The sequence below is a fragment of the Poecilia reticulata genome, chromosome 4 (assembly GCF_904066995.2).
Source record: "Poecilia reticulata chromosome 4, P_reticulata-male-v2, whole genome shotgun sequence".
Classification (NCBI taxonomy): Eukaryota; Metazoa; Chordata; class Actinopteri; order Cyprinodontiformes; family Poeciliidae; genus Poecilia; species Poecilia reticulata.
Window position 1 is genome coordinate 3227179 of NC_088833.1, and position 26947 is coordinate 3254125.

The 26947-nt window shown below is 39.4% G+C and overlaps 3 protein-coding genes across 21 annotated transcripts in view; 2 read left to right on the forward strand and 1 right to left on the reverse strand.

The window, feature by feature from the left end:
- Window positions 1–13285, forward strand: part of fxr1 (FMR1 autosomal homolog 1) — a 19254-nt gene extending 5969 nt beyond the window's left edge. The window contains exons 5-19 of one of the 13 annotated variants that reach the window (XM_081605997.1): window positions 990–1138; window positions 1449–1542; window positions 2580–2696; window positions 2768–2938; window positions 3512–3590; window positions 3777–3886; window positions 4019–4114; window positions 5931–6062; window positions 6226–6454; window positions 8457–8550; window positions 8675–8793; window positions 9226–9435; window positions 9526–9660; window positions 11107–11189; window positions 11752–13285. In XM_081605997.1, the coding sequence (XP_081462123.1) occupies window positions 990–1138; window positions 1449–1542; window positions 2580–2696; window positions 2768–2938; window positions 3512–3590; window positions 3777–3886; window positions 4019–4114; window positions 5931–6062; window positions 6226–6454; window positions 8457–8550; window positions 8675–8793; window positions 9226–9435; window positions 9526–9660; window positions 11107–11189; window positions 11752–11889 (1956 nt within the window). In that variant the 3' untranslated portion in view covers window positions 11890–13285. The remainder of the gene's footprint in view (window positions 1–989; window positions 1139–1448; window positions 1543–2579; window positions 2697–2767; window positions 2939–3511; window positions 3591–3776; window positions 3887–4018; window positions 4115–5930; window positions 6063–6225; window positions 6455–8456; window positions 8551–8674; window positions 8794–9225; window positions 9436–9525; window positions 9661–11106; window positions 11190–11751) is intronic. The other 12 variants (XM_081606001.1, XM_081605999.1, XM_081605998.1 and 9 more) reach the window with 12 other exon arrangements.
- A 469-nt stretch (window positions 13286–13754) lies between these two features.
- Window positions 13755–16398, reverse strand: dnajc19 (DnaJ (Hsp40) homolog, subfamily C, member 19). The gene is made up of 6 exons (XM_081606008.1): window positions 16243–16398; window positions 15873–15924; window positions 14376–14449; window positions 14218–14297; window positions 14018–14088; window positions 13755–13950 (listed from the first exon to the last, which is right to left on the reverse strand). The coding sequence occupies exons 1-6, from the start codon at window positions 16243–16245 to the stop codon at window positions 13874–13876; spliced, it is 357 nt and encodes a 118-aa protein (XP_081462134.1). The 5' UTR covers window positions 16246–16398; the 3' UTR covers window positions 13755–13873.
- A 763-nt stretch (window positions 16399–17161) lies between these two features.
- Window positions 17162–26947, forward strand: part of LOC145551394 (uncharacterized) — a 200076-nt gene continuing 190290 nt past the window's right edge. For 2 of the 7 annotated variants that reach the window (XR_014087203.1, XR_014087204.1), the window contains exon 1: window positions 17162–18776. The gene's annotated coding sequence lies outside the window, so the exon portion shown is untranslated. Of the gene's footprint in view, window positions 18777–25470; window positions 25634–26947 lie in introns of those variants that run through there. The other 5 variants (XR_014087206.1, XR_014087207.1, XR_014087200.1 and 2 more) reach the window with 5 other exon arrangements.

Sequence of the window (26947 nt, forward strand, 5' to 3'; positions counted from 1 at the left end):
TATTTGCTTTAAATTGACCAAACGTTTCATTTACTTGCTTTAAATTGACCAAACGTTTCATTTACTTGCTTTAAATTGACCAAACGTTTCATTTACTTGCTTTAAATTGACCAAACGTTTCATTTACTTGCTTTAAATTGACCAAACGTTTCATTTATTTGCTTTAAATTGACCAAACGTTTCATTTATTTGCTTTAAATTGACCAAACGTTTCATTTATTTGCTTTAAATTGACCAAACGTTTCATTTATTTGCTTTAAATTGACCAAATATTTCATTTACTTGCTTTAAATTGACCAAACCTTTCATTTACTTGCTTTAAATTGACCAAATGTTTCATTAATTTGCTTTAAATTGACCAAACGTTTCATTAATTTGCTTTAAATTGACCAAACGTTTCATTAATTTGCTTTAAATTGACCAAACGTTTCATTAATTTGCTTTAAATTGACCAAACGTTTCATTAATTTGCTTTAAATTGACCAAACGTTTCATTTACTTGCTTTAAATTGACCAAACGTTTCACTTACTTGCTTTAAATTGACCAAACGTTTCATTAATTTGCTTTAAATTGACCAAACGTTTCATTAATTTGCTTTAAATTGACCAAACGTTTCATTAATTTGCTTTAAATTGACCAAACGTTTCATTAATTTGCTTTAAATTGACCAAACCTTTCATTCACTTGCTTTAAATTGACCAAACGTTTCATTTACTTGCTTTAAATTGACCAAACGTTTCATTAATTTGCTTTAAATTGACCAAACGTTTCATTTATTTGCTTTAAATTGACCAAACGTTTCATTTATTTGCTTTAAATTGACCAAACGTTTCATTTATTTGCTTTAAATTGACCAAACGTTTCATTAATTTGCTTTAAATTGACCAAACGTTTCATTTACTTGCTTCAAATTGACCAAACGTTTCATTAATTTGCTTTAAATTGACCAAACGTTTCATTTACTCGTGTTTCTGTTCTTCGTTCCCAGTTCTACGTGATCGAGTACGCCGCTTGTGACGCCACGTACAACGAGATTGTAACGTTCGAGCGTTTGCGGCCGGTCAACCCCAACAAGGCCGTTACCAAGAACTCCTTCCACAAGTGCTCTGTCTCCGTTCCTCAGGATCTACAGGAAGCGTGCGTACCACAGATTAGAGTCCATATTAACATCTGTATCGACCCAAATATTTAAAAAGTTAATGGTGACAATGTTCCTGATCTATTGAGTCTGATTCTGTGTTTTGGTATGTATGATGTCAGCGTGTCACTGCGTGGTGACATCAGTGACCATCAGAAGTATTTACTGTGAGTGTTTCTGGTAACTCTGGGTGCTACTGGGTGCCAGAGAGAATATGTCAGCTGTTCTAAGCCCCAGATATCGGTACCGGCAGTGAAAAGGTGGGTTGGTGCATCTTTAGTTACCGTCTGTCTTGTTCCTGTGCTGCAGGTGCCAGAATGAAAACGCACACAAGGATTTCAAGAAAGCAGTGGGAGCCTGTCGGGTTTCGTTCTGCCCAGAGAGCAGCGAGCTGCTGATCGTGGTAACCTTTGACCTCTACTTACTGCAGACATGGACGGAACTACTTACTGTTGCTCTGCTACATTTACCATTTAACTTTTTGGAAAAATTTACTTTTAGGAATATTTTTATTTTTCCCATCTCTGCTCTTACTGGAGGAAAATGTCTGGATTCACCAGACACATTATAAAGTTTTATAATATTTTTATTGAAAGAAACTGATTTTAATATATTTTCTTTGTAAGTATTTTCCTATATGAATCATTTTTATCTGTAAAACACCAACATTTCCACATTACTTCTATATTTTGGTAAAATTCAGGTCATTTTTGAATGTTAAATGATTGATAATTGGATCAAACACTAAAAAATGCTAAGTTACAAATTAGGTTTCTGCAGTTTTTTATTAAAAAAAAACTTTAATTTTGTTATTTTTTGTTACTTATATGAATTATTGTGATTTTGGTTTTTGAAATACCAAAATTTCCACTTAATTTTATATTTGTTCCGTCTGATTATGTAATATTTAAATATAAAATGATTAATTTGATCAGTTGCTCAGTAGTTTTTACCAAATACCCTTTTGCTCTTGCTTGAGTCATTTTGGCTCCTTTTTACTTGAGTAGAAACGTTGAAGTAGTTTTACTGTTGGCTGAGCGTCACGTTTGGACGCAGAGCGTCACGTCACGTTTGGACGCCGAGCGTCACGTCACGTTTGGACGCCGAGCGTCACGTCACGTTTGGACGCCGAGCGTCACGTCACGTTTGGACGCCGAGCGTCACGTCACGTTTGGACGCCGAGCGTCACGTCACGTTTGGACGCCGAGCGTCACGTCACGTTTGGACGCAGAGCGTCACGTCACGTTTGGACGCCGAGCGTCACGTCACGTTTGGACGCCGAGCGTCACGTCACGTTTGGACGCCGAGCGTCACGTCACGTTTGGACGCCGAGCGTCACGTTTGGATCCTCGGCGTCACATTTGGAGGCTCTGCCCTCCTCTGGTTGGCCTGAAGCTGTTCTCCTCCTTGGATGTGAACGTTTCCTGTTTCTGTGTTCAGTCCACCAACGAGTCGACGGTGAAGCGTGTGTCTCTGCTGAGCGACATGCACCTCCGCAGCCTGAGAACCAAGCTGCTGCTGATGTCACGCAACCAGGAAGCCACAAAGCACCTGGAGGTCAGTCGGTCGCTATGGAGCCGGCCGTCTGTTGGTCAGCTGTGAGTTGATGTCCTGGTCTTGTGTTTTAGACGTCCAGGCAGCTGGTGTCGTCCTTCCAGCAGGAGTTCACCGTGAGGCCCGACCTGATGGGCCTGGCCATCGGCAGCCATGGCAGCAACATCCAGCAGGCCAGGAAGCTGCCAGGGGTCACCGCCATCGAGCTGGACGAGGAGACCGGGACCTTCAGGATCTATGGAGAGGTACGGTGGGGGAACCAGGCCCGAATCAGTAACTCAGTTAATCACTCATAAAACACATCAAGCTCAGTTATTTCCATTTGGAGGATTTATTGCTTGTCTTTTCTCTCTTTCTACCAAAAACTGGATGAATTCAGGCTGGAGTTTTGGTCTCAACCAGCCGTTTGTATGAGCAGCAGTTTTATTTCCACAGATTTCAGAATTTAGTTTATTTGTTGTTTCTGTTGTTTTGTTTATTTATCTTGGATATTTAAAATCTCTTCCAGTTCCAGTGTTTAATGTTCCTTAGAATTTAAAATTTTGTGATTATTAAATGGTCTCAAAACAACAACATGATGGTTTCTCCAGTATTTTACCTGCCTTTGTTTGCGGTTGTTTACGTTGTTTATATTAAAACAGTTTTAAGGTTTTAATCTTCATAAACGGTAGATAAAAATGTTTTCATGCTTTTAATGGAAGATGCAGATATCTGCCTTTTAGTTCTGACCAAGAGAGTTGATCTGATTTTTAAGATATTCATAGACTTTTTTTTAATTTGTTGTGGTTTTTCATCTGGATTATGTTTGTGTTGTTTAGACGGAGGAAGCTGTAAAGAAGGCCAGAAGCTTACTGGAGTTTGTGGAGGATTCAGTCCAGGTGCCCAGGAATCTTGTTGGTATGAAGAGTTTAGTTTGGTTTCAACATCTCTGAGTAAAAGTTGTAATTGTAGTTTTCTTCCTCAAGCTGCAAAGTGTCCAGATTTTACAGTTTGTTTTGTTTAGTTTTGATATTTATTCATTTTTATCTCTGTAAATATATTTCCTCCCTGATCTTTTTAAAGTTCCACGCTTTCTGTCTGCAGGCAAAGTGATTGGTAAGAACGGGAAGGTGATCCAGGAGATCGTGGATAAGTCTGGTGTGGTCAGGGTCCGAATAGAAGGAGACAACGACAACAAGCAGCCCAGACAGGAAGTAAGAATGCTACTCCCACATCACTTCCTCCGGCCCAACGTCTTCCTCAGGATTATTTAAAACACAGATGGACTCGGACTACACACACACTCTCAGTTCGTACTAACGTGTGTGTTTGGTGTTTGTGTTTTGTTGACACAGGGAATGGTCCCCTTTACGTTTGTCGGTACGAAGGAGAGTATCGGCAACGTCCAGGTCCTGCTGGAGTATCACATCTCCTACCTGAATGTAAGCCATCTTTTGTTTCCACGACCCGACTGATCTGCACTTGGCTTAACGTTTCGGTTTGTTCAGCTAACTGAGGTCTAATGGAGAAGAGCTGCACCAGAACGCCGTCAACCAGAGCATCAGTGTTTATCATTACAACCTTAGCTGGATGCAGTTGCCTAGCAATGAGAAGGTCGTGGGGTCAAATCCCAGCCTGGGGGCTTTTCTTGATGTCGTTTGCATGTTCTCCTCCTGCATGTCTGGGTTCTTCGGGTACTGAACGGATTAATTGATTGTTGAAACTAATTCAGGAATCGATTAATTGTTAACTGAAGTGTGTAGACTGGAGAAAAGGCCAACTCATGAGAGCAACACATTCAGAGCAGCAATTAAACCAGAACTCAACCAAAACAATTATATATTTTGGAAAGTTCACTAAAGTAACTGTTATTGCATTTTAGGTAATAAAATGTTTATTTTCTTATTTAAAAATTATTTTAATTATTTGTTTATTTGCATCTGCGAATGTATTTTTAATATTGTATAAAAAATCTGCAGAATCTGCCAGTTTTCCCGATTAATTGATAACTCATCAGAATTATTGCTAACTAAAATTAGCATTAGTTGCCCAAATCTCAAGCATTTTGAGGCAAAACAATAAAATAATATATTAATCATAATCTATTGTCATAACAGTAATGAACAACATCATAACAGTAATGAACAACAACATAACAGTAATGAACAACATCATAACTGTAATGAACAACAACATAACAGTAATGAACAACATCATAACAGTAATGAACAACAACATAACAGTAATGAACAACATCATAACTGTAATGAACAACAACATAACAGTAATGAACAACATCATAACAGTAATGAACAACATCATAACAGTAATGAACAACAACATAACAGTAATGAACAACATCATAACAGTAATGAACAACATCATAACTGTAATGAACAACAACATAACAGTAATGAACAACATAACAGTAATGAACAACATCATAACAGTAATGAACAACATCATAACAGTAATGAACAACAACATAACAGTAATGAACAACATAACAGTAATGAACAACATCATAACAGTAATGAACAACATCATAACTGTAATGAACAACAACATAACAGTAATGAACAACATAACAGTAATGAACAACATCATAACAGTAATGAACAACATCATAACAGTAATGAACAACAACATAACAGTAATGAACAACATCATAACAGTAATGAACAACATCATAACTGTAATGAACAACATCATAACTGTAATGAACAACATCATAACTGTAATGAACAACATCATAACTGTAATGAACTTTATGCATAACTTTAATTTTAACATTGGAGCCAGACCTGGAGAAACTCTGGTTAGTTTATAAATTGTGGAGAATTTAGCCACAACAAGAATCAAACATGGAGAACCGACATTTAGCTTTAAACTTTACTAAGTTGGAACAAACTTAGAAAATACTGAGCAACCCAGAACAACTGGAACATTTTAAAATGTAGTTTTTCTCTTATTGTGCTTGTGTCGTCTTTCTTCTAATTCATGTAAAGCTTTTTGAACTGCACTGAAAACGAGCTACATAAATAAAACTTATTCATCTTTTTCTTATTAACTGCATGTGTGTAACGTTGTGCATCTCTATAGTGAACATCATGCCGTATGTTGTCCTAATAATTCAGAAAGTTTCTGCTAGTCCTCTGCTTTACTCACACACTTTGTCCTGTGTGTGTGTGTCCTGTGCTGTCGGCATGTCTGCGCTCCTGCTGCGGTGTGTGTGTGTGTGTGTGTGTGTGTGTGTAGGCCATGGTGGAGCTGCTTGCGGAGGGCCAGCAGCTAGACGAAGAGCTGAGACAGATTGCGGCTTTTGCTCAGGGAAGCAGCCTAGCCAGATTCAGTGTAAACAGGACAAGGCGCTCTGGATGCAGTGTAGATGTGTGTATGATGTCTCTGCATGCACATCCTGTGATGACCTTCAAAATGTCAGCTTTGCCTTATTATTCCACCTGTTTTAACCAGCATCAACGCGTCAGCCAGTCACCCTCTTTCTCTTCTTATCTTCTCATTTTTGTCCTCGTTCTGACTTTCTTTGTGTAAGGAGGTTGAGCAGCTTCGTCTGGAGCGGATGCAGATCGATGAGCAGTTGCGTCAGATCACCCAAGGTCACCGGCCGGTCGATCGGGAGCGGGGCGAGCGAGGAGAGAGAGGCGGTGGGGGATATAACGCAGACAGCGGCGGCAACGCGTCGTCAGCCTCGCTGCGCGGCAGCCGCTCCTACAACAGCAGGGGGCGCGGCCGGAGAGGCCACAACTACAACACCGGATACGGTACGCATCTTTAATAATTCACTACTTCAGGCTCCTGCACAGGAAAACTGGGGATTTTATTTCCATATCTGGATATGAATGGAAAACGTTTCTAGTTTTTAACTGTCCTTCTCTGTAAAAGTTGGATTTATCTCTGTTTCAGTCCTTCCTTCCTCCCTCCCTCCCTCCTTACACAAAAACTCCTGCTAGCAATTAAAACCAAGAATTTTGGTTTTGTGTAGAGGTCCCACTGAAAGCTGGAATAAAAAAAGAGGAAAAAAGGTTGTTGTGTAATATTTACCTAGTTCCATTTTTGGAACTAGGTAAATATTATATAATATCCCTCCCTCCCTCCCTCCCTCCCTCCCTCCCTCCTTCTTCTTCTTCTCAGGTTTTAGTTTTTGTGAGCCTCATATTTAAAGCCTAACAACGAGGCCTGAGACAATAAATGGGATAAAAGGAGCGGCGTTATGTTTAAACCGACCTCATCAAAAACAAACCTGGAGTGTTGCCTTGAATCTTTCACTCATGTTTGAGAAATCGTTGAATCTCCATGGCAACCATTCAGATGTGCAAAACGCCCCGGATGGACCTAGCCCCGCCTTTGAGACGCAGCTCCTCCCACACTCAGCTCCTTCAGACTAGCCAGCTGCAATTAGCAAACGCCTGCTGAGCTCATCACAGGAGCTGCTGCTGGTAAAAACGTTACCCTGAGGGATCCCTGATCCCGAGGGCGGAGTTTCAGAGCAGGAGGTTTTAAAGAGACAGAGGCCCATTTTCAAGATGTTAAATCAGGAAGTAAATTCATTTTAAGTCATGTTTCATGTTCAGCTCTGGACGAAATGAGCTGAAAACCTCCTGGTTGTTCCACCAAATATTGACTGAAGTTTTTGCTTGGGATTTCAGAGACATGTTGTCAGTAGTTCAAACACTTAAACCACAATGTTCATTTTACATTGTGGTTTAACATCTCTAGGATTAGAGGACTGATGTCTCAGCGCAATCTAGAGAAACTCATCCATGCGTTTATCTTTAGCCGCATTGATTACTGCAACAGCGTCTTCACAGGTCTGACTAATAAATCAATTAAACAGCTGCAGCAGATCCAGAAGCTGCTGCTGCTCGGGTTCTCACTAAAACCAGGAAGATAGAGACATAACACCAGTTTTAAAGTCCCTCCTCTGGCTCCCTGTAGCTCAGAGAATAGACTTTAAAATACTGATGTTAGTTTATAAATCACTGAACGGTTTAGCACCACAATACCTTAAAGATCTGTTATTGCTATACCAACCGTCTAGACCCCTCAGATCTTCTGGTTCTGGTTCTGCTCTGCATCCCCAGAACCAGAACCAGACGAGGAGAAGCAGCATTCAGTTTCTATGCACCACAAATTTGGAACAAACTTCCAGAAAACTGTAAAACAGCTGAAACACTGGGTGCTTTTAAATCTCAACTTAAAACCCACCTGTTTAGAGTTGCTTATGGCTAAATTAGGGTTAGAGTGGGTTTTGATGTCTTCCATGTTTTTAATGTTTTTAATTTTTTCTTCTTTCTTTTCGACGTTTTAATGATGTAATGTTTTTTGTTTTTTTTGTTTTTATTTTTATTGTTTTTTTTTATTTTTTTTAAATCTCTCTCTCTTTCTCACTGATTATTTCTGTTTTTATTTTAATTATATAAAGCACTTTGAAATGCCTTGCTGCTGAAATGTGCTATACAAATAAAATTTGATTGATTGATTGATTGATTTACTTAAACATATGCCTACAATAAGTACAATCAGAGAAACTGGTCATTTTAAATGCTTTTTCCAGAGTTTTATGAAGCTTATTTATAATAGTTTCTTGATTGTGCTATAAAATGGTTCAGCTAAAGGGAATTAATCGATTCCTTTAATCGATTATTGAAGTAATTTAAAAGTTTTGAGTTGGAAAAACAACATTCTGGGAAGGTTTGACGCTTCCTGTGCGTTAATCTTGATCCCTGCTGTTTATTCTGTCTTCCTGCATCGTCTTGAATTCAGGCGCCAGCTCGGAGCATTCGAATCCCTCCGAGACGGATTCGGAGCGTAAAGACGAGCTCAGTGATTGGTCGCTGGCAGGAGAGGACCTGGACGGGTGAGAGCTCCGACTTCCTCATCACGAAAACGAGCAGAAACGTTTCGGCCTGCAGGCGACGCTCCGATCTCTGGACGCCATGTTTCTGCTTGCATCGTTTCCATTTCGTTTTCTAAATTTGCAGGGAGCGAGAGCGAGGCCCCCGCCCGCAGAGAGACGGCCGCCGGAGGCCCGGGCCCGGCCGGGGCCGAGGAGGAGGAGGAGGAAGAGGCAGAGGAAGAGGAGGATACGGATACAACTCTGGTACAGTTCACTTTTAAATAAGAAAAAATGAAACTCTGCCTGTCAGATCATAACTCTGAGCCTGGAGATTCTGTTTGTAATCCTTGAAAACGCCTGAGTTTGGATTTCAATTAGGTCCTTGAAAGTGCTTGATATTCAAACTGCTCAGTTTTATAATAAATTTTACGTTTGATGAAAACAATTTAGAAAATTTTATTTACAGGTGAAACCAGATTCACCTCATGAACAGACTGACGTTGAAACAGACTAAACTTTTTTTCAGATTAATTAAATTTACCTAAATTATTTACATTTGCTAAATGTCAGAAAACTGGGTGAGAATTATTTTGATGGTAGAAAGAAATTGAAATTGGGAAAAAAAAAACCAATAAAAGTGAACTAAAAAAGTCAAAGTTTGGTGATGGCCGTGAATGAGGAGTGGCTTCTGTGCAGCAGGCTCCAGGGATCACGAGAACAACCCGCCCTACGGGAGCCTGGAGGCCAACACGGAGACGGACCAGACGGCCGACACGGACGCCAGCGAATCCAACCTGCCCGCCAACCGCCGCCGTCGCTCCCGGCGACGCAGAACGGACGAGGACGCCACCCTGATGGACGGCATGAGCGAGTCCGACAACGCCTCCGTCAGCGAAAACGGGACAGGTATTTTTCATTTTTGTTTACGTTGGAGAGCAAATTTCCCATGATTCCCTTTACCGAGTCAGAGGGAAAAGAGCTGCTGGTGGCATTCAGGCTCGAGCCATAACGAAGGAACCGATCCGATTCTTTGTGGTGACCCAACGTTCCCAGATTTGTCCGAAGCAAAACCTGAGCGTCGCAATCGCAGCCGCCGCCGCCGCATGCGCCTGCCTGAGGAGAGGCAGCCAGGTAACGCAGCAGCTGCAGGCGTCGCTGCCGGCGTCTGCACCGCCGCTCAACACGGAACTAAATGAAGCAGAAATTAACTAGCATGAATGCTGCATGTTGCTAACAAACTCAGCACTTTGTCCTGATTGGACCCTCTGCACTTTGAATTGCCTTGTTGCTGAAAATGTGCAATATAAATAAAACTACCTCTACCTTATCTTACCTCATCTGTCGTTTACATCCGGAAACGTCTTTGACCTGTTGTCCAGAACCGCGCTGCTGCTGCTGCTGCTGCTGCTGCTGCTGCTGCTGCTGCTGCTGCAGCTGCTGCAGCAGTAGAACGATCCTTTCACTAAATAAAAGGTATAATTCATTCGGTGCAGTTCGCCGCAGCAAAGGAAAAAATAACAACGCAAAACGATTTTTATTCTTGTTTTTCTCGCTCTCTGTGTCGGCTATGCGACACAAGAGACTCGTTACCATAGCAACTGATAACCTTGTCACAATTTGTTTCAGGATTCAACACCGAAAATCACTCAAACATTTTCCCCACACAAACAGCAGAACATTCAGTTCATTACAGTTTCATGTTTTCAGGCTTCTTGTTTATTTTGTGATTATCAATAAGTGATCGCTGTGGTGGATTAGCTACCGTTGCTATTAGCTAAGCTAACAGCGCCGGTTGATTAGCTCATTTACATATCTGCTCTACTGATGATCTGTCTGAGTTGGTGTTTAAGTTGCTTTTTAAATGTTTTAACTGAATCAAAACACAGAAATCTGCTGCACATCTGAGGATTCTTTCTTTCTGTCTTTCTTTTTCTCTTTTTTTCCCTCTTTCTCTTTCCTTATTTTCTCTTTCTTTCCATCTTTCTTTCTCTCTCTCTTGCTTTCTTTTTATCATCAGAATGGAGATTACTAAGCTCATTTTAATTTATCATGTGATTGATTAATTACTTGTAGCAGACCCTCTGCTATCGACTGATGTTTTTATTTTGTTTTGGTTTTTTTACATATTTGTATCGTTCTATAAGTAAACTGTTTTTTCCACCTTGTGTGGTCGTATTGATTGAATTGATTTGGAAACATACGAATATTGGCAAATATCTGTTATCGGCCAGAACAGCAATATTAATATTCGATACCAATGTTGGCCCAAATTTACAAATCGGTGCGTCGCTGATTATCTTCCCTCCGCTTCATAAAATATTTTCTACTTTGTGTTGGCTTGTCCCAAAAAATCTAAAATTCACTAAAGTTTGTGGTTTTAATGTGATAAAACATGAATATTTCAATGTTTCTGTAAATGAATGAGATGTTGGTGTGATAAATCGGCTGCCTGTTCCTGGTTGGTGCTGAATTTAACACGAGGCTGAACGTTTGCAGCTGCTCTGCTTCCTTCTCACCTGCAGCCAGTTTGTGTTGGTTAAATAACCTGAGAGGGTTTTTGTTGGGTTGTTGATGCAGTGACTGTGGCCGACTACATATCCAGGGCTGAATCTCAGAGCAGACAGATGACCGCCAAGGATACCAAGAAAAACAAGGAAGTGGTCAGTAAACGCTACAGCAGCTGCGTTTCCACTACAGACGGGACGCAAAAACAGTTTTTCCATCCTGAAATGCACTAATATCAGTTCAGGTGAAAAAGCACCTGATGTTCTTCTTTTGAATTGTTTCCATTAAGCAAATTTATCGTCGTAATTCAAATTCACACAATTTTAAGGGCAGTGGAAACGAACCTTATCGCTACGTTTCCGTTATAAATGTGTGTAAAACTTTGTCGTTATTCCGCCAATGTAAAAAAAAAAAAAAAACAATTTCACACTTGCGGTTCTTCCATTAAATAAGAAATCTGTGAAAAGTCATTAAAAACACGCAGCACCATCACCTTCCGACCACTTCCTGTCCTCGTCTTCATCGTTTCCACCCGTTTTCAGTTGCAGTTTTAATTCTGCTGAAAATCATCCCGACGCAAAACCATTTTATCGAATGACGTTTATTTTACAGTCAATGGAAACGCAGCTATATTCAGTTGTGAGACCAGCTGATTTTTTTCCTTCCATTGAACTTTCCAGTTCCTCCCTCATGGTGCTTTGGTTTCTGTGTCTTCAGGGTCAGGCGGAGGTCATTGCTGAGCACAGCCCCCAGTCGGCTCCGGCTACCACCAACGGCTCCAACGACGACGCCCCCACAGCCTCCTCCTGCCAGAGGGAATCCAACCCACAACCCGTCGTCAACGGACTCTCCTAGTTAGACCCCAGCAGAGGAAATGGTTTCAAATATTGACGACATTTGATTGGATCTCCATGTCAGCGTAAAAGCGTCAAATGTTAACATCTAAACACAACAAGCACTGTTTTTTGTTTTTTTTAACTTAATATTTGAAACCCGTTCTGCAGCAAAACTTTTAGCGCTCTGAACCCCGACCTTCACATGTTTATCTCTGCTTCTGTTCATTTTCTTTTCAATACTTCTTCCAGTATGAGCTTGCCAAAGATAGTCACACACACACACTCTTAGAGCTGCACTCTTAGTCCTCTCCTCGTCTCTGAGCTCGGACTAAATGCAGTATTTCCATAATGCAGACAGGGATTTTAATCGGATACTGTGGTGAGGATGCAGCCGTTTTCCTGGTTCATAATGTTGTAGTCTGCCTTCTATCAGGTGAACGTAGCGGAATCATTTCTTTTTGGGACGTTTTGTGCATCGAGTTAAATGTTCTGCATGAGCAGAGTGCAGAAGGTTTGCTGAGAAACCCAAGTGTGACGCACTTGTGATCAGCTGTCGTGCCTTGAGAGTAGACTCAACAAGTTGCTGCCTGGCTCTGCGCTCCATCTGGAATCCCTCCTCCCCTCACCTGCCACCAGCGGAACCAGTCCGGGTCGCCTGCCACCAGCGGAACAAGTCCGGGTGAGTCGGCGTGCGAAATGCTGAGGGGTTTCAGAGCCTTCTTTTCAAATCAGGTGTCTCTGCTCTTTAAGTCGTAGGGAAGGGGATCCGGTGATCCTTTAAGTGTATCTGGAGGATCTTTTGACTTTTAGCTGCTTCCTGTTCTTTAATATGCAACCACTTGGATCATAGGAGATGTTATTACTGCAGATCTGGAAAAGAAACGAGAAGAGTTGTTTTGTTTGCACTGAAGCGTAACCTTTTACTCTTAAAGCTGATTGTAGTCGAGTCTGGAAGCCGCTGCGTTGCTGGTTTTCTGGGAACGTCTCGCTGCCCAACCTTCTGTCAGAAATGACAACCGGATTAATCCGGTGTTGAGATGTTGCAGAAAACCGAAGCAGAGCGACGGCGGTCTTTTCATGGTTCTTCCACACTGGCTGGCTGGAAACTGGTCACGACTGTTCCTCTGAGGAAGGTTTATTTGGATTATTTATTTTTTAAAAAGTGTACAGTATTTAAAAAAACGTTAAAAAAAAAAAAAGACGCTCTTCTTTTTCTTGACACTAAAACGTGATATCCAGAGGTTTTCATACATCCATCTACGATTTGGACTACTGACAGTTGTGACATCCCAAGAGTTTTTGTTGGGTCAACTACAGTAAACTGTTTTTTTAAGGATTGTCTGGTTGGTTGATGTGCAATATGTTTTGTACGCAGGTAGTTCCTAAATAAACTTGATCTTCTATGTAGATCTGAACCCAAACGTCTGATTCATTTATATAATTCACCTCGTGCTCATATCGCTGCAGAAACGCATCAATCTGTGTGAATATTTGTATTTTTTTTTGGTGCAATTTTGCCGGAATTGTTCATTTTTGGACTGGAGTTATGTTGTAGGTTGATCGAAATACAAGGATGTGAAAAAGTATTTCCTCCCTTAGAGGTTTTGTTTTGATGTTGCACCTAAATATTTTTAAATTTTTGAGCTAATAAATGCCTTATCCCCCAAAAAAATCACATTTTATATTAAATAGTGAATACAAAACACAGTTCTCAAATTAATTTGTTTATCCACCAAAAAAAAGCATCAAGTTTTGTGACATCAGTTTGTGAAAACATGTATAAATAAACTTTTACTTGTTTAACTTAGAGACAAAAACTATTTCAATAAATGTCCAGAAATATTTTAGATGTTTGAAGTGTAAAAAAAAATGGACACTTTCCTAAACGGTTGTTTTGCGATTTTATTTGGGAAGAATTAGAAGAAAAAAAAAACAAGTGCTTCCTTAACCCAGTCCATATAAAAGCAGCGTGAAATTAATTTGATTTTATTTCGTCCTGATCTTCAGCTCTGTTTCCTGGCTTGGCCATCCATCAGGTCCTTGGCTTCATTTATTTTGGCGGCGATGTACGGAGAACCGCCTGTGACAAAAACACGCGCATTCAGTTTTGCTGGCAGTAAAAGTTCAGGTTTTGGTGGAGAACGTACCTCTGTCTGGATGGTTCAGGACCATCAGCTTTCTATGGGCTTCTCGGATCTTATTCTTGTTGGCTGTGGGACTGGAAAAGAGAAATGTTGCACAAGAAATGATCACAAACAGAAATGGGAGTTTAAAAAGATAACAGCTGGATGAGAACACCGTGCAAATAACTGACATAAAGGAGATGCATTATGCAAATTTCACATACCTGACGCCTAAAATGAGAGCAGCTTCTCTCTTTGTCATCTTTGGTTCAAACCCGCCTCTGTAGTATCCTCCTCCAAAGGCCTGAAGCAGCAGAAAGCAAAACGCTGACTGATAAAAGGCTGCCACAAAATGATAAATAGAAACTTTTAGTTTTATTACCGTCTTGGGAAAACTCTGGAGGGCCTGTTTCACCTGTGGCTCCATTTGTTTCATGGCCTGCATGGCGTAGCGACCTGCCGGGAAAACATGCAGTTCCTACTGCTGACCACAGGGGGCAGAGTTCCCAAAAATCACAGTGGAAAAACGGCAACATGTTTTTACGCAACTAAAAGTAAAAAAGTAACCGTCCAAGAAATTACTCAAGAGTAAAAAAGTATTTGGCAAAAGGTATTGAAAAACTGATCAAATTATCAATCATTTAATATTTAAAAATTACATCATCAAGCGGACTAAAATATAAGTAGAAATGTTGGTATTTTAAGGCCCAAAATGACAATAATTCATATAAGTAACAAAAAATACATAAAATCAGGCAAAAGAAAATTTTCCTACATTTTTTTTCTTCAATAAAAACCTTAATAAACTTTAACTGAAACTGCAGGTGTGTGTCTGTCTGGTGGATTTTTAGTTAAAACATGTTTTTTTATTCAATGGGTAGAATTTTTTTTATTTTACTCAAGAAAGAGTAGAAATACTTTAAAATAAAATTACTCAAGTAAATGTAAAAAAGTTCAGCATAGTAAAAAAATACTCTTAAAAGTATCCCCCCACCCCCCAAAAAAAACATTACTCAAGTAAATGTAACTAGCTACCAAACTCTGCTGCTAACTTTGTAGATTACAATGATTTAACAGTGAACACTGGGTCAAAAGAGTTAAACTGGTAGAAACATTCAGGTTTCATTCATCATGAAAATTTAACGTCCAGAACCTGAAAGAAATGTTGGATCTATAATATAACCTGGTACCACCAAGTTTAAAGTTACATCAGTGAATTTGCAAAGCAATGTTCGCTCCTAACATTATTGTTCCTTTACTGTGTCAGAACTACATTTCCCAGGAGCACACTCCAAGCTGCCATGTTTTTTTTTGGTTTTTTTGCCGTTCATGGCGAATCTGCCTACGAGAAAAAAAAAAAATAGGTCACATCTACTCAAAATATCACAAAAAATTATAAATACAAATTTGCTGTTTCATCCTTAAGAGTTCTGGTTTTATGTGTTGAAAACTTTACTGTGTCAGAAAATGTAGTTTTTCATGCACATTTATGACTTTTTGATAATATCTTTGTTTTAATATAAGTTTATGCCTTTAATCATTAAATAAACGTTTTGAGATCAGCGAATATCCGCATTTTTCTTGTTAATGTGTGAAATTAGTCTTGAACTTTGAGTTTTTAGTTTTATGGTCTTTTTTTCATTTTATCTACAATGATCCTGATACTCCGCATTATGCACTTTATTAAGGAAAATAGTGAACATTTTTCTACATTTTATAGTCAAGTCTCTTCTCCGGTTCTTTAGAGACTTTAACTTGTGATTTATGGTGATTAATTGAACAGTTTCTTTTGTAGTAAGTTAACTTTTAACTGAAGCAGTCCAAACTGATGAAATGTGAGACATAAAACTGTTTAGAGTTGCTGGGCTCCACGGTTTACCTGCAAACCCAGCAGCTGCCAGAGCCAGTCCCACTGCCACCATGGACCCGGCCTGCAGGGACACAAGAAGAAGAAATCAGAGGTAAACCGTGAGTCTTCCCGTCATCAGCTGCTCCACACGAACCCAGCGCGGTCTCTTTATGTTTTATTAAGATATTTGCAACCCATTTGCCTCAGTAAAATCGCTACACTAGCTGATTAAAGCAGGAAATGACTTATTAGCTGCGTTTGATTATGTGCTGTTAGGTCAGAGATGGAAGCTAATGTTAGCTTAGCTATTGAATTCAACGTTTTCCGGTCATTTTCAGAACCCGGAACGCATTTTATACATTAGTGTCACACTCGGTGATAAATATCGGGTCGGACCTACCATGTCTCAGTGTTATGTCCCGTTTGTATCGCAGATTAGGATCATAACTTTTGACCTCTCGTGTTCTCGCAGCTAACCGCAGGCGTCCATGTGTTTATGCCGCAAAGGGTTGAGAAGTGTCGTAAACTTGCATTCCCCTTCGACAGCTGAAGCTGCTGAAGACATCTGCTTGTTTCTATGGTTTCCTCTCACCTCCCAACGTACATTTAAATTAAATGAGACATTAGCAGAGGTGGGTAGAGTTCGCAAAAAATTGTACTCAAGTAAGAGTAAGAAGTAACCGCACAAGAAATGAATCTAAAAAATAGTATTTCATACAAAAGCTTCTCAAGTTCTGAGTAAATGACCAGATCATTTCATTTAATATTTAACAATTATGTAATCAGATGGACAGAAATGTAGAGTTATCTACAAATTATGGTATTAACACTAAAATTTAAAAAAGGTTTCATTTCATTTCATAACATGACTAACAAATCCAGGCAGGAGAAACTCTGTTCCTTTTTTTCCGAAGCAAAACAATACATGAAAATAATACTTACAGTAGACAAATCACATATACTGTATGCTAGATCAGGGTTAAGGATTTCCAGTGGTACAAAAGACAAATTGGCTCACTAAATCTCAGGATTTTGACTTTAGTCTTCTAATATTAAAAGTCAGAATTCTGAGATTAAAATCAAAATTAGATTTTTTCAGTGACCACTAAAGGGTCAAATTCAAGTCTGAGTTCCTGAGAACTTAGACTTGAAGTTCAGAATTCAGATTTTTTTTCCTCAGAATTGTTTAAATTGTTTATTTGCCATCAGGAAAATCTAGTCCTAAAACTCAAATCTACCAAATACAGATCCTATCACAAGGAAGAAACTGTTTTATCCATCCATCCATCCATCAATTTTCTTCCTCTTATCCGGGGTCGGGTCGCGGGGGCAGCAGCTTCAGAAGGGAGGTCCTGACTTCCCTCCCCAGCCACTTCTTCCAGCTCCTCCAGGAATCCCAAGGCGTTCCCAGGCCAGCCGAGAGACATCGTCCCTCCAGCGTGTCCTGGGTCGTCCCCTCCTCCCGGTGGGACCTGAACTCCTCACCAGGGAGGCGTCCAGGAGGCATCCTGACCAGATGCCCGAGCCTCAACTGGCTCCTCTCAACGTGGAGGAGCAGCGGCTCTACTCTGAGTCCCTCCCGGATGACCGAGCTTCTCTCTCTAAGGGAGAGCCCAGCCACCCTGAGGAGGAAACCCATTTCGGCCGCTTGTACCCGTGATCTCGTTCTTTCGGTCATGACCCAAAGCTCATGACCATAGATGAGGGTGGGAACGTAGATCGACCGGTAAATCGAGAGCTTCGCTTTTTGGCTCAGCTCTCTCTTCACCACGACGGACCGGTACAGCGCCCGCTTCACGGCAGACGCTGTTTTAATTATTTTTAATTGACCTACCTAAAAATGCTTGGTAATTTATTTGAATTTTGACATAGATGGACACAAAATTCCCAGAAAAAAGTCAGAATTCTCAGATAAAAGTAAAAATTCTGAGATTAAAGTCGGAATTTTGAGATTGAAGTTTGAAATCTGACTTTAATCTCAGAAAAAGACGTAATTCTGAGATTAAATGTAGAACTCTGGGATTAAAGGCAGGCTCTGGTGCTCATGCCGCCCCCAACAACATGCCGCCCTGGGCGGTTGCCCATGCCGCCTCCATCATTGTCAGGAGCTGCACCTCACCTCTCTGCTGTTGCATTCTTTTACCCAGAATCCCCTGCGCAGACTGTCTAACCCGGAACATGCGGCTGCAGCTGACACAATGGGACAGTGAAGGGCCTCATTATTGCCCCTATCATTTGCATAATTACAATGTATTTTTCCAGGCAGAGGCAGTATAGAAATTGTAAATTGCAGTGGACTCGCCGCTCTGCTCTCCTCGGTGGAAGTCAGACCTAAATGCGCTGCCAGCCAATCAGCCAGTGGGATTTAAAAAGCCAACTGTGAGGAGAAATAAAGAGTTTTGCCCCTCAAATCATATGGAATTACAGTGCTGGTTGCATATGATGGCGGGGGGAGCCAGTGGCAAGCACAAAAGCCCGCAGGAAGCAGCTATTTCTGCGTGTTTTATTAACCCAACCAAGCAATTTAATTCTTTTGTTCGGAGGAGTTCTACTTCATTGATTAACAAAAGCGGGGATATAATTTTTTCAGCCCCTTTTGAAAAGCCTGAAATGTCAAGCCTTTTAAAGGAGATTATTCTGCCTGTGCGCGATGAATGGAGCCCAGAGTAACCTTTTGTCTACAATTAAATATTCCAGCATAAATATAAAAGAAAATCAGAGATGGGGAAGATTGAGTCAGGAGAGATTGGAGAGGTAGATCCTGTGGCCGATAGCAGCAGCAGCAGCAGCAGCCCGGCTCTAATTAGATATGCCAGGCGAGCTGCAGCAGTCACTCCGCGCCGCACGGCGAGAGAGGAGCAGGCGGAGAGGAGGACAGGGGAATATCTGCTCATCTGGCCGGCCGGCCGCAGCCTTCCTCTGGGCACACACCAGGTATTTCTGGACACTTTTTCTTTTGTCTTCCCCGCCGGTTGTTTGAGTTTTTTGTTTTGTTTTGTTGTTTTTTTTCGCCGGGCGCGACGGAGAGGAAGAGTTTGAAAGGCAAAGCCTTCTGGGAACTGCATAAGCAGCCAGAGCTGAATGGAGGAGGAAAAGTTTGTGATCCTCAGCTCTGATTAGGAATGACAATGGGATACTTTAGGGACAGACTGGGATTCTTTCCCCTTATTTTTATTATTATTATTATTATTATGAACTCAGGAGGCAGACTGTGGGAGATAAGGAATGAAGTTTTAGTTTTTGTGTTTTGGAGTCAAAGTTGGACTTTTGCATTTTCCTGCAAAAGTCCAGCTAATTAAAATTAGACTGCAGGTGTGATGTGAAATGTGCTAAGTCATGTTTTGACCTCCTGTCAGGGGTGATTTCCTGACCAATCATTTCCCAGAGTGACCCATCATGGAGGCGTGGTGCTGCTCCGGCTCTTTGACATGACGTGTTCATCCCCCTGCATGAATATGGTTCATGTCTCTGATTTTTATCAGGATTTTGTTTGTTTTTTCTGTTTAAAGTCGGAGTTAGTCACCATAAGGAACTTTCATCAGTTGCCATTTAAGCAGAAACGGATGAAATGTGTTTTTAATTTGCATTTTAATTCATAAATCACATAAAATGCTGATAATATGTAAAGTTTAAGTCAAAATTTCACAATTAAAAATATTTTTGTTTTAAAAAAGGTGTTTTTTTTATCAGCCAACATCCATTGAGAAACTTTCATCAGCGATAAATGTCATACATTAAGAGGCTAAAGTTAGTTTTAGTTCTCATTTTAATTCTGAAATCACATGAAATGCTGATAAAGTGCTACGTTTAAGTAAAAATTCAGAATTGACCTTGTAAATTTATATTATGTATTTTTCAAATTGACCAAAATCTCAAAACACAAAGAAAGAAAATACATTTACTCCATTAACACACCATCTTTGTAGTTATGATGTGTGTTTCAAATTCCTCTTCATGTTTTACAAACTGGGACAACAGATGTGAATTTCTGTGAACATTTAAAAGTAAGACATGATTTTCAATCATCCAAAGATTTTATTCAGTCATTTCTGTTTTCATAATGTCTGTTTGCAGGTCTTATTGTAATTATCTATTTATTAAATGCATTAAAACCACAATATTTGGTTGAACATGAACATATATTTACCTTTCAGTGCATAAAATCAGGTGAAGTAAATGCAGACAGAAATAGAAAGACATAATCTCTGAACTCCTTCATTTCCTGCTGCATTCAAAAAGATGATCCATAAAATTGTTTGCTCCTTTTTATATTTTTCCCAAAAAATTGGTCAAAATCAGTTTTGGTAATTGGTAATAAGTCCAAACATCGTGTCATGTCAGATAAATGCTCAAAGTTTGGACTCGTGGCAGATCATTTTAAATATTCAGATGAGAAAACGTCTGATCATTTTAAACTGTGATGATGTCATTTAACTATAATCACTTTCATCTGAAGCAGTTTGGAAAAACAAACAATCAGGTCAGATGAGATGAGATCCTGCTGGATTGTTGGCAGCCGCTCGTTGATATTTAAGATAATTAAATCAGTTCAGTTACCAGTTAAAGTCACTGTAAGCCAAACTGTATTAGAATAAACTTCTGATTTGCTTGAGTTTTCCTTCCCGTGTCCAAAATGTTTTATAAGACTCCTCATAAACAGTTGTAAGTTAAATTTAGTTAATTTTCCTCGTTTTGTTCTTTCAGATTTTGCTTTTAACTCTTGAACTAAAATCACTGGAATGACAGGAACTTTTTACCATCTCATTTGCTCTCTCTAAAGAAGTACAGATTAAAAAGCATTTTTCAAAAGTTGCTCGTGTCAAACTTTTTAATGGCAGTCCGATCGGCCCGATTCCGATCTTTTTACCTCCCAGAAACCCGATCTGTGCCACATGTGGTACAAAACCGGATGCATGTCCGATTGTTTTCAAAGCGTCTGCAGTCAGGATGGTCAAGTCGCGTTTTATCCGTCATAATTCTGCACCAGAAAAAAACCTGATGCTGTAAATCAGAAGGTAAACAATGTCTGAAAACTGTAGTTATGAACGTATGAAGGACGTCACAATCCCACCACATCCAGGCAGACTGCAGTCAACGGGCCACAAAAGGAGCAGAGTTCTTACTGTAAGATCTACATTTTGTTCCCCAGAATTTTGATTGAATTTCTCAGAATTGTGACTTTTTTTTCCTCAGAATTCCGACCATAATTTCTGGATTTTGACTTTAATCCCAGAATTCTGATTGAATTTCTCAGAATTTGACTTTTTTTCTCAGAATTTGACTTCTTTTCTCAGAATTTCGACCATAATTTCTGGATTTTTACTTTAATCCCAGAATTCTGATTAAATTTCTCAGAATTTTGACTTTTTTTTCCTTAGAATTTCGACCATAATTTCTGGATTTTGACTTTAATCCCAGAATTCTCAGAATTCTGACTTTTTTCCTCAAATTCTGACTATAATCTCAAAACTTTTACTTTAATCTCAGACTTCTGACTTTAGCCAGAGCATTATAACATTTTTCCGAAAACATCAGTTTTTTTCGGTGGTTGATGTGAGGAAGAAACACTGTTGTTATAAACGTCGACATTATATTTTGCTACATGTAATTAAGAAACAAACTAGTGACAAATCGAACAACTCTGGGTTTTAATATCTCTTCTTATTGGCATTATTTAAAAACATATTTGTACAGAAATTCACAGTGACTGCATGGCAGGTATTCCCACATCAGACAAACAGCTTTCAGTTTCCCTCTAATAGCTGTCAGCACGCCTCGGCCCTGAGGGGTGATAGAACATGAGAATTACCCCGGGGCGGGGCATGTTCTGCCACCTCTCCAGCACATATACATAAATCTGCTGTCGCTCCGTCCCAGCAGCGCGTTTCCTCCCAGAGGCTTTATCGCCGCCGTGCGCCGGCCTGATTGGAGGCGACGGCGGTAATGACTGCAGGTCAGGAGGTCGCAGCTCTGTTATGATAAGTAAACTCTGAGGTCACGCCCTTAAACGGCAGGCGGCTCTGACGGCTGATGATACCTGATAAGAGAGGATGAATAATGTTTTGTCATTTTAACAGCTTGAATAAAAAAATTATTCAAAAATGGAATATGGTTTCTGGAGCATGTGCCTGATGCTGAACTCTAGATGACCCTTAAAGTCAGGCGACTTTAAGGAAATAACAGTTAAAGAGATTTGATTTTTTAGGTAATTTAAAGGTACAGCAGTAATTATAATATTATTCAGAATTCCTGTTTTATTTTACTTGTATTTAAGCTTAAAGCTGCAGTATGTAACTTTTGTAAAACATGTTTTTTACATATTTGCCCAAACTGTCACCATGTTGTGACAGTCTGTTAGAATCGGTTTGATGTGAGACCAAAATTGCAACATTTCTAACATTTTCAGCTGCTGTGGTTCTCTTTCTCGCGTCACCGTGTCAAACCCTTTAAAAACCTGTTCCCCTCCTCGCCTGTGGGGGCGCTGCACCGAGAACTGCTGAAGGAACCAACAAAGCAAACCTCTGAAGACACCGAGCGCAACTTCCTTATTCACAAAATGTAAACAAAAATGGATTTTAGCGCGGGTGTCTTATGAGACATTTCTCCTGCTAGCACTAGACTAGCACATTTGTTTTGGTTGTATTTACCCAGAATGCCCTGTGCTGTAGTCCACTTCCTGCTTTTAGAGCGTTCAAATATGCATTCAGAACACTAAAGACTTCACTTCAACCGAACCGAGACTTAAATTTGAAGGTGAGCCAGAATTGGGATTTTTTTTGGTCTGAATCAGTTCAATTCACACTTCCACAAATGAACCGGACTTAAGAAATCCTTTAACCACTAAAACCTCATGCTACTCTATTTCTGTTTACATTTTGCATTCAGTGTCTTCAGAGGTTTTTGCGTTGATTCCTTCTGTAGTTCTTGGTGCAGCGCCCCCCACAGGCGAGCAGGGGAACTGGTTTTCAATTAGTTTGGGTAGTTTAACTCAGTGCAGCGTGAAAGAGAACAGCAGCAGCTGAAAACGTAACAAATGCAGCAATGTTGGTCCCAATTGAACTGAGTCTACCGAACTGTGTGAAATCACTTTTTTACACTTGGAGCCAAAGCTGCCAAACTCAGTCTAGTGACGAAACTCAGAATTCATTACTGTGTTTTCCGGACTATAGAGCCACTTCACGCATCTACAAAGTTAAAAAAACAACTGGAAACGTTCATATATAAGCCGCACTGGGCTGTAAGAAGCTGGTATCTCCGCCGCTCTCGGTTTTTTTATAAATCTGCTGGATGTATTAAGGACGCAGCCCTCCGTGCTGGTTCTAAATGAAAACCAGCGCTTTCTTCTTTGATTTCCAATTTTGACTTCCAATGATTCACTTCCTGCTAAAGAGCCCCCTGGTGGTTGAAGAAAAATCCACAGAAAAGCTGCACTGGGCTATAATCCCAAAAATAAAAAATAATAAAAATGACTTAAATACAAATGCAAATATTAGTTTGTATTTATTTTTGTTGTTCTGTTTTTAGTTTTACCAACAGTTAACATTTTTTATATTAAATCTGTATATCATTAAAGATCCAAAGCATAATAAGGGGTTTGGAGTGCTGCCTTATTGAAAGAAAACAGATTATTTCCAATTTTTGGGGACATCAGTTGTTTTCTGCTTTGTTGGCCAAATTTGTTACCATTCTTAACTTGTGCTCAGGGTCCGAACAAACACATTTCAAGGGCCACAAATGGCCCTTGGGCCACACTTTGAATATCACTTATCTAATAGTGTCTTAAGCAGAGAATATGGTGTAAAGTTGGTTTCATTTTATTTAGTCTCCCATTTTATGTTGGTCGTTTCTCCAAATCAAATGACTTTATCCAAGCAGACAATCACAGCGAATTACTGACATCTGAGCATCAACATTAACATCAAATAGAGCAGCTGGTTGGTCTTTCATGGCTTCTGGAAATATTGATTAATATTTTTAAAACAATAGCAAATATTTTTGTTTTTTTTAAATGTATTACATTATTTCAACCAATTCCAGAAGAAATCTTCTCTCTTAGCATCGGTGTCAACATTGAGTCTCTCTGACCAGCTAAGCTCTGATTCTTTGGCAAAAACATTTTATTTTGGGGCATCTTAAGCAAAAGGTCAAATTTCAATTTATAGAAAATGTTAAATGTTTCTGTTATGTGAGTTTTGTTTTGCTTTGTGTGGTTATTGACTTTAAATCCTCTTAAAAATGTTAGCTACAACGTGACAAAATTGAAGGAATGAGACGGTGAATCCTTTGCAAAGCAGCATAAACTAATATTTTAAAGTCCTGGAAAATGACGATGTTAAGATTCACAACAACGAAGAAACACAAGCGTTGGGTTTTCCACATGCTGAGATTTCCAGGCAGCTTGGTCACACAGCGGTGAATCTACAGACACACAGAGCACATTTACAAATCTGGCATAATGCTGATTTTTACTTTTCCCAAAGAAGAGTGCTATGCTGGCAGAAAGGAAACAAGAATTATTCAATCAGCTCTCCCTCCACATCCAGATTCGACTGCAGCCACGTAAAGCTGACCACCTAATCCTTTTATCAAACCCTCCGATGGCGCACTGGAAATGCCTGGAGAGAGAAATAATATTAAGGTCATTTCTATCTCTGGTTTATTTTATCCTTCAAAAATAACCCATGCTTTCCATTTTTTATCTTGAGACAATAATTACTTCAGGTTTGGGGATGAGGGACCCGGCTGCTTATTATGAATGTTCTCTGCACACAGAGGGGAATCTCTGCCCTCATCAGTAATAACAAAATTATTTTTTTCTCATTGAACGAGACATTATATATATATATATATATATATATATTATATTATATATTATATATATATATATATATATATATATATATATATATATACACAACATCTGTAGAAAGATGGTGAGTTTAGGTCTAACAGGTGTGAGAGGAAATATAAGTAAAAATAAATGGCTGTTAGGTTGCTTTGTGAACTTCTTGGAGTTTTATTTAATTTACTACTTTGGTTTATTTTAAAAACGGACAGTTAGAATCAATTTATCCAAGGTTTGTAAAGATGTAAAATACATTTAATAGTTTCAAGGACAGATTCTTTAAAATCATAAGTTTGTAAGTTAGGCTAATGGAGGGATCTTGAGGGTGAGATTTGTTTTCAAAACTAAACAAAAAATGTTATTTTAATAAATAGAACATTTCTTAGCAATAAGAACATGATTTGGGTAATTCTTTGTTTTAAAATTGTTGCTATATTGAGCTAAAATCTGCTTTTGAAATCATTTAAAAGCAGATTGCCTCAAAGTCTTTTTGAGTTAAAATCTGTGGATATATGTTGTTCTGTTATGAATGATCCTTGTATGTTTTGTTTTTTTTGCATTTTTGGCTTTGCATTTATTTTCAAAAGAACTTGACATATTAGGTGTTGCCATACATGTTCACTTCTTTATGTTTATAGTTTCTTAGTTTGTGTTATTTTTCTATATATTTGTGTTTTATTTTCTCTTGTATTATTCCAGATTTAAAAAAAGTAATTTAATGGACCTGAACTCTTACGGACAGTAGGTGGCGGTGTGCATCTTAAAGTTGTTTGCGATCCTCCATAACGGAAAAGAAGAAGACGAGGTCTCCCTGTCTCTCTTCTCTCCCAGGTGCTTTGTGTTTGTAATCAACAGCCGCCATCTTGTCAGTAAGACTCGTCTGTATGTTGCGTTTCATTTACCTGGCAGGTGGGAAGTCGGAGCTGGATTTGACGTCAGTACCGAGGTAACGGCGCTATAGTTGAGAAGTCAGAATTTCAAAATGGCGGCACCCATAAACAATGTTTGCAATACCGTTAACGAGCATAATTTTAAGCTTTACTTTCCATAATGAAACACCACTTTTTATTTGTTCTGTTAGACGTTGATTTTTAGACTCACTCTTACTTGTTTGTGTTGTAAAATAAACATGTTTCCACCACATATAACTTCTGTTGTAGCGGCCATATTGAAAAAATGTCCCAAACTTCAAATGTTGGACATTTCTTAGTAGGAATATAAAGCAGTTTTATGCACGGTAAGATCAGCTCTGGGTGCGTTGAGTCCCTGTAATCCAAACATATCCATGTTGAGCGACGGCGTCAGAACAGTTTTCCCATAGATTAAAACAAAAAACAAATATTTAGCAGAAGAAAAATGAAATGGGATCATTTCTACATATTTTGGTCACAATTAGCAGAAAAATGATCATGTAGCTATTAGGGCAAGTGGTAAACTGTGATTTGTAAACAGGTGAAAGTAGTTTTAAGTAGTTTTCAGCCCACTGGCTGCAATGTTGACACCTTAAGATGCCATGAGACCTAAATCCTGAACATCATGGCATGAAGTGCATCCCAGTTTTCCATGTCTGGTATAAAACCATTCATTTTAGCTTTTAAACTGGTTATATTGGTCCTGTGTCCAGACAGAGGGATAATCAGTAGCCCAGCATCATGACCTGTTTGTTCTGAAGGTCCTGCAGCTTCCACTTCATCTTCCTAACATGGCGCCTCCTCACCCTGACTCTCATACTGACAGGAGGAACCACAGAGCTCTGTTAGGTTAAAAGCACATCTTCTGAAGTTGGGATATTTTTCCTCCAACAGGATCCAGAGGAATCACCTCAAACCAGATGTTGGACTGGATTTTATTTCACTGACATTTGTGAATATTAGAGCCTCATTTTCAGCTGAAAATGGTTATTATTTTGGAGAAAATCTAATCAACATCAATATTTCCACTAATAAGAGGCAAAATAAATAGTTTGATAGAGGAAAAGCCTTTTCAGTCCGTTACGATATCAGGTTTTCAGGCTTGATATTTATTTTGCGATCATTAATAAGCCTCTCATGAACACAGCGGTGGTTGATTAGTTCATTTTAATTTTTTGATTTTTTGTTGTTCTTTAATAAAGTTACGAACGTTTTAAGCCAATCAGAGGAGGACGTGCTGGTCTCATCGTCCTGGCTGCGTTCAGTTTGTCACCTGATACCGAGATCGACTCAAAACCTTCCATGATCGACGTGTTGCAGCCCTGCTCAAAGCACGAAGAGTTCAGAAA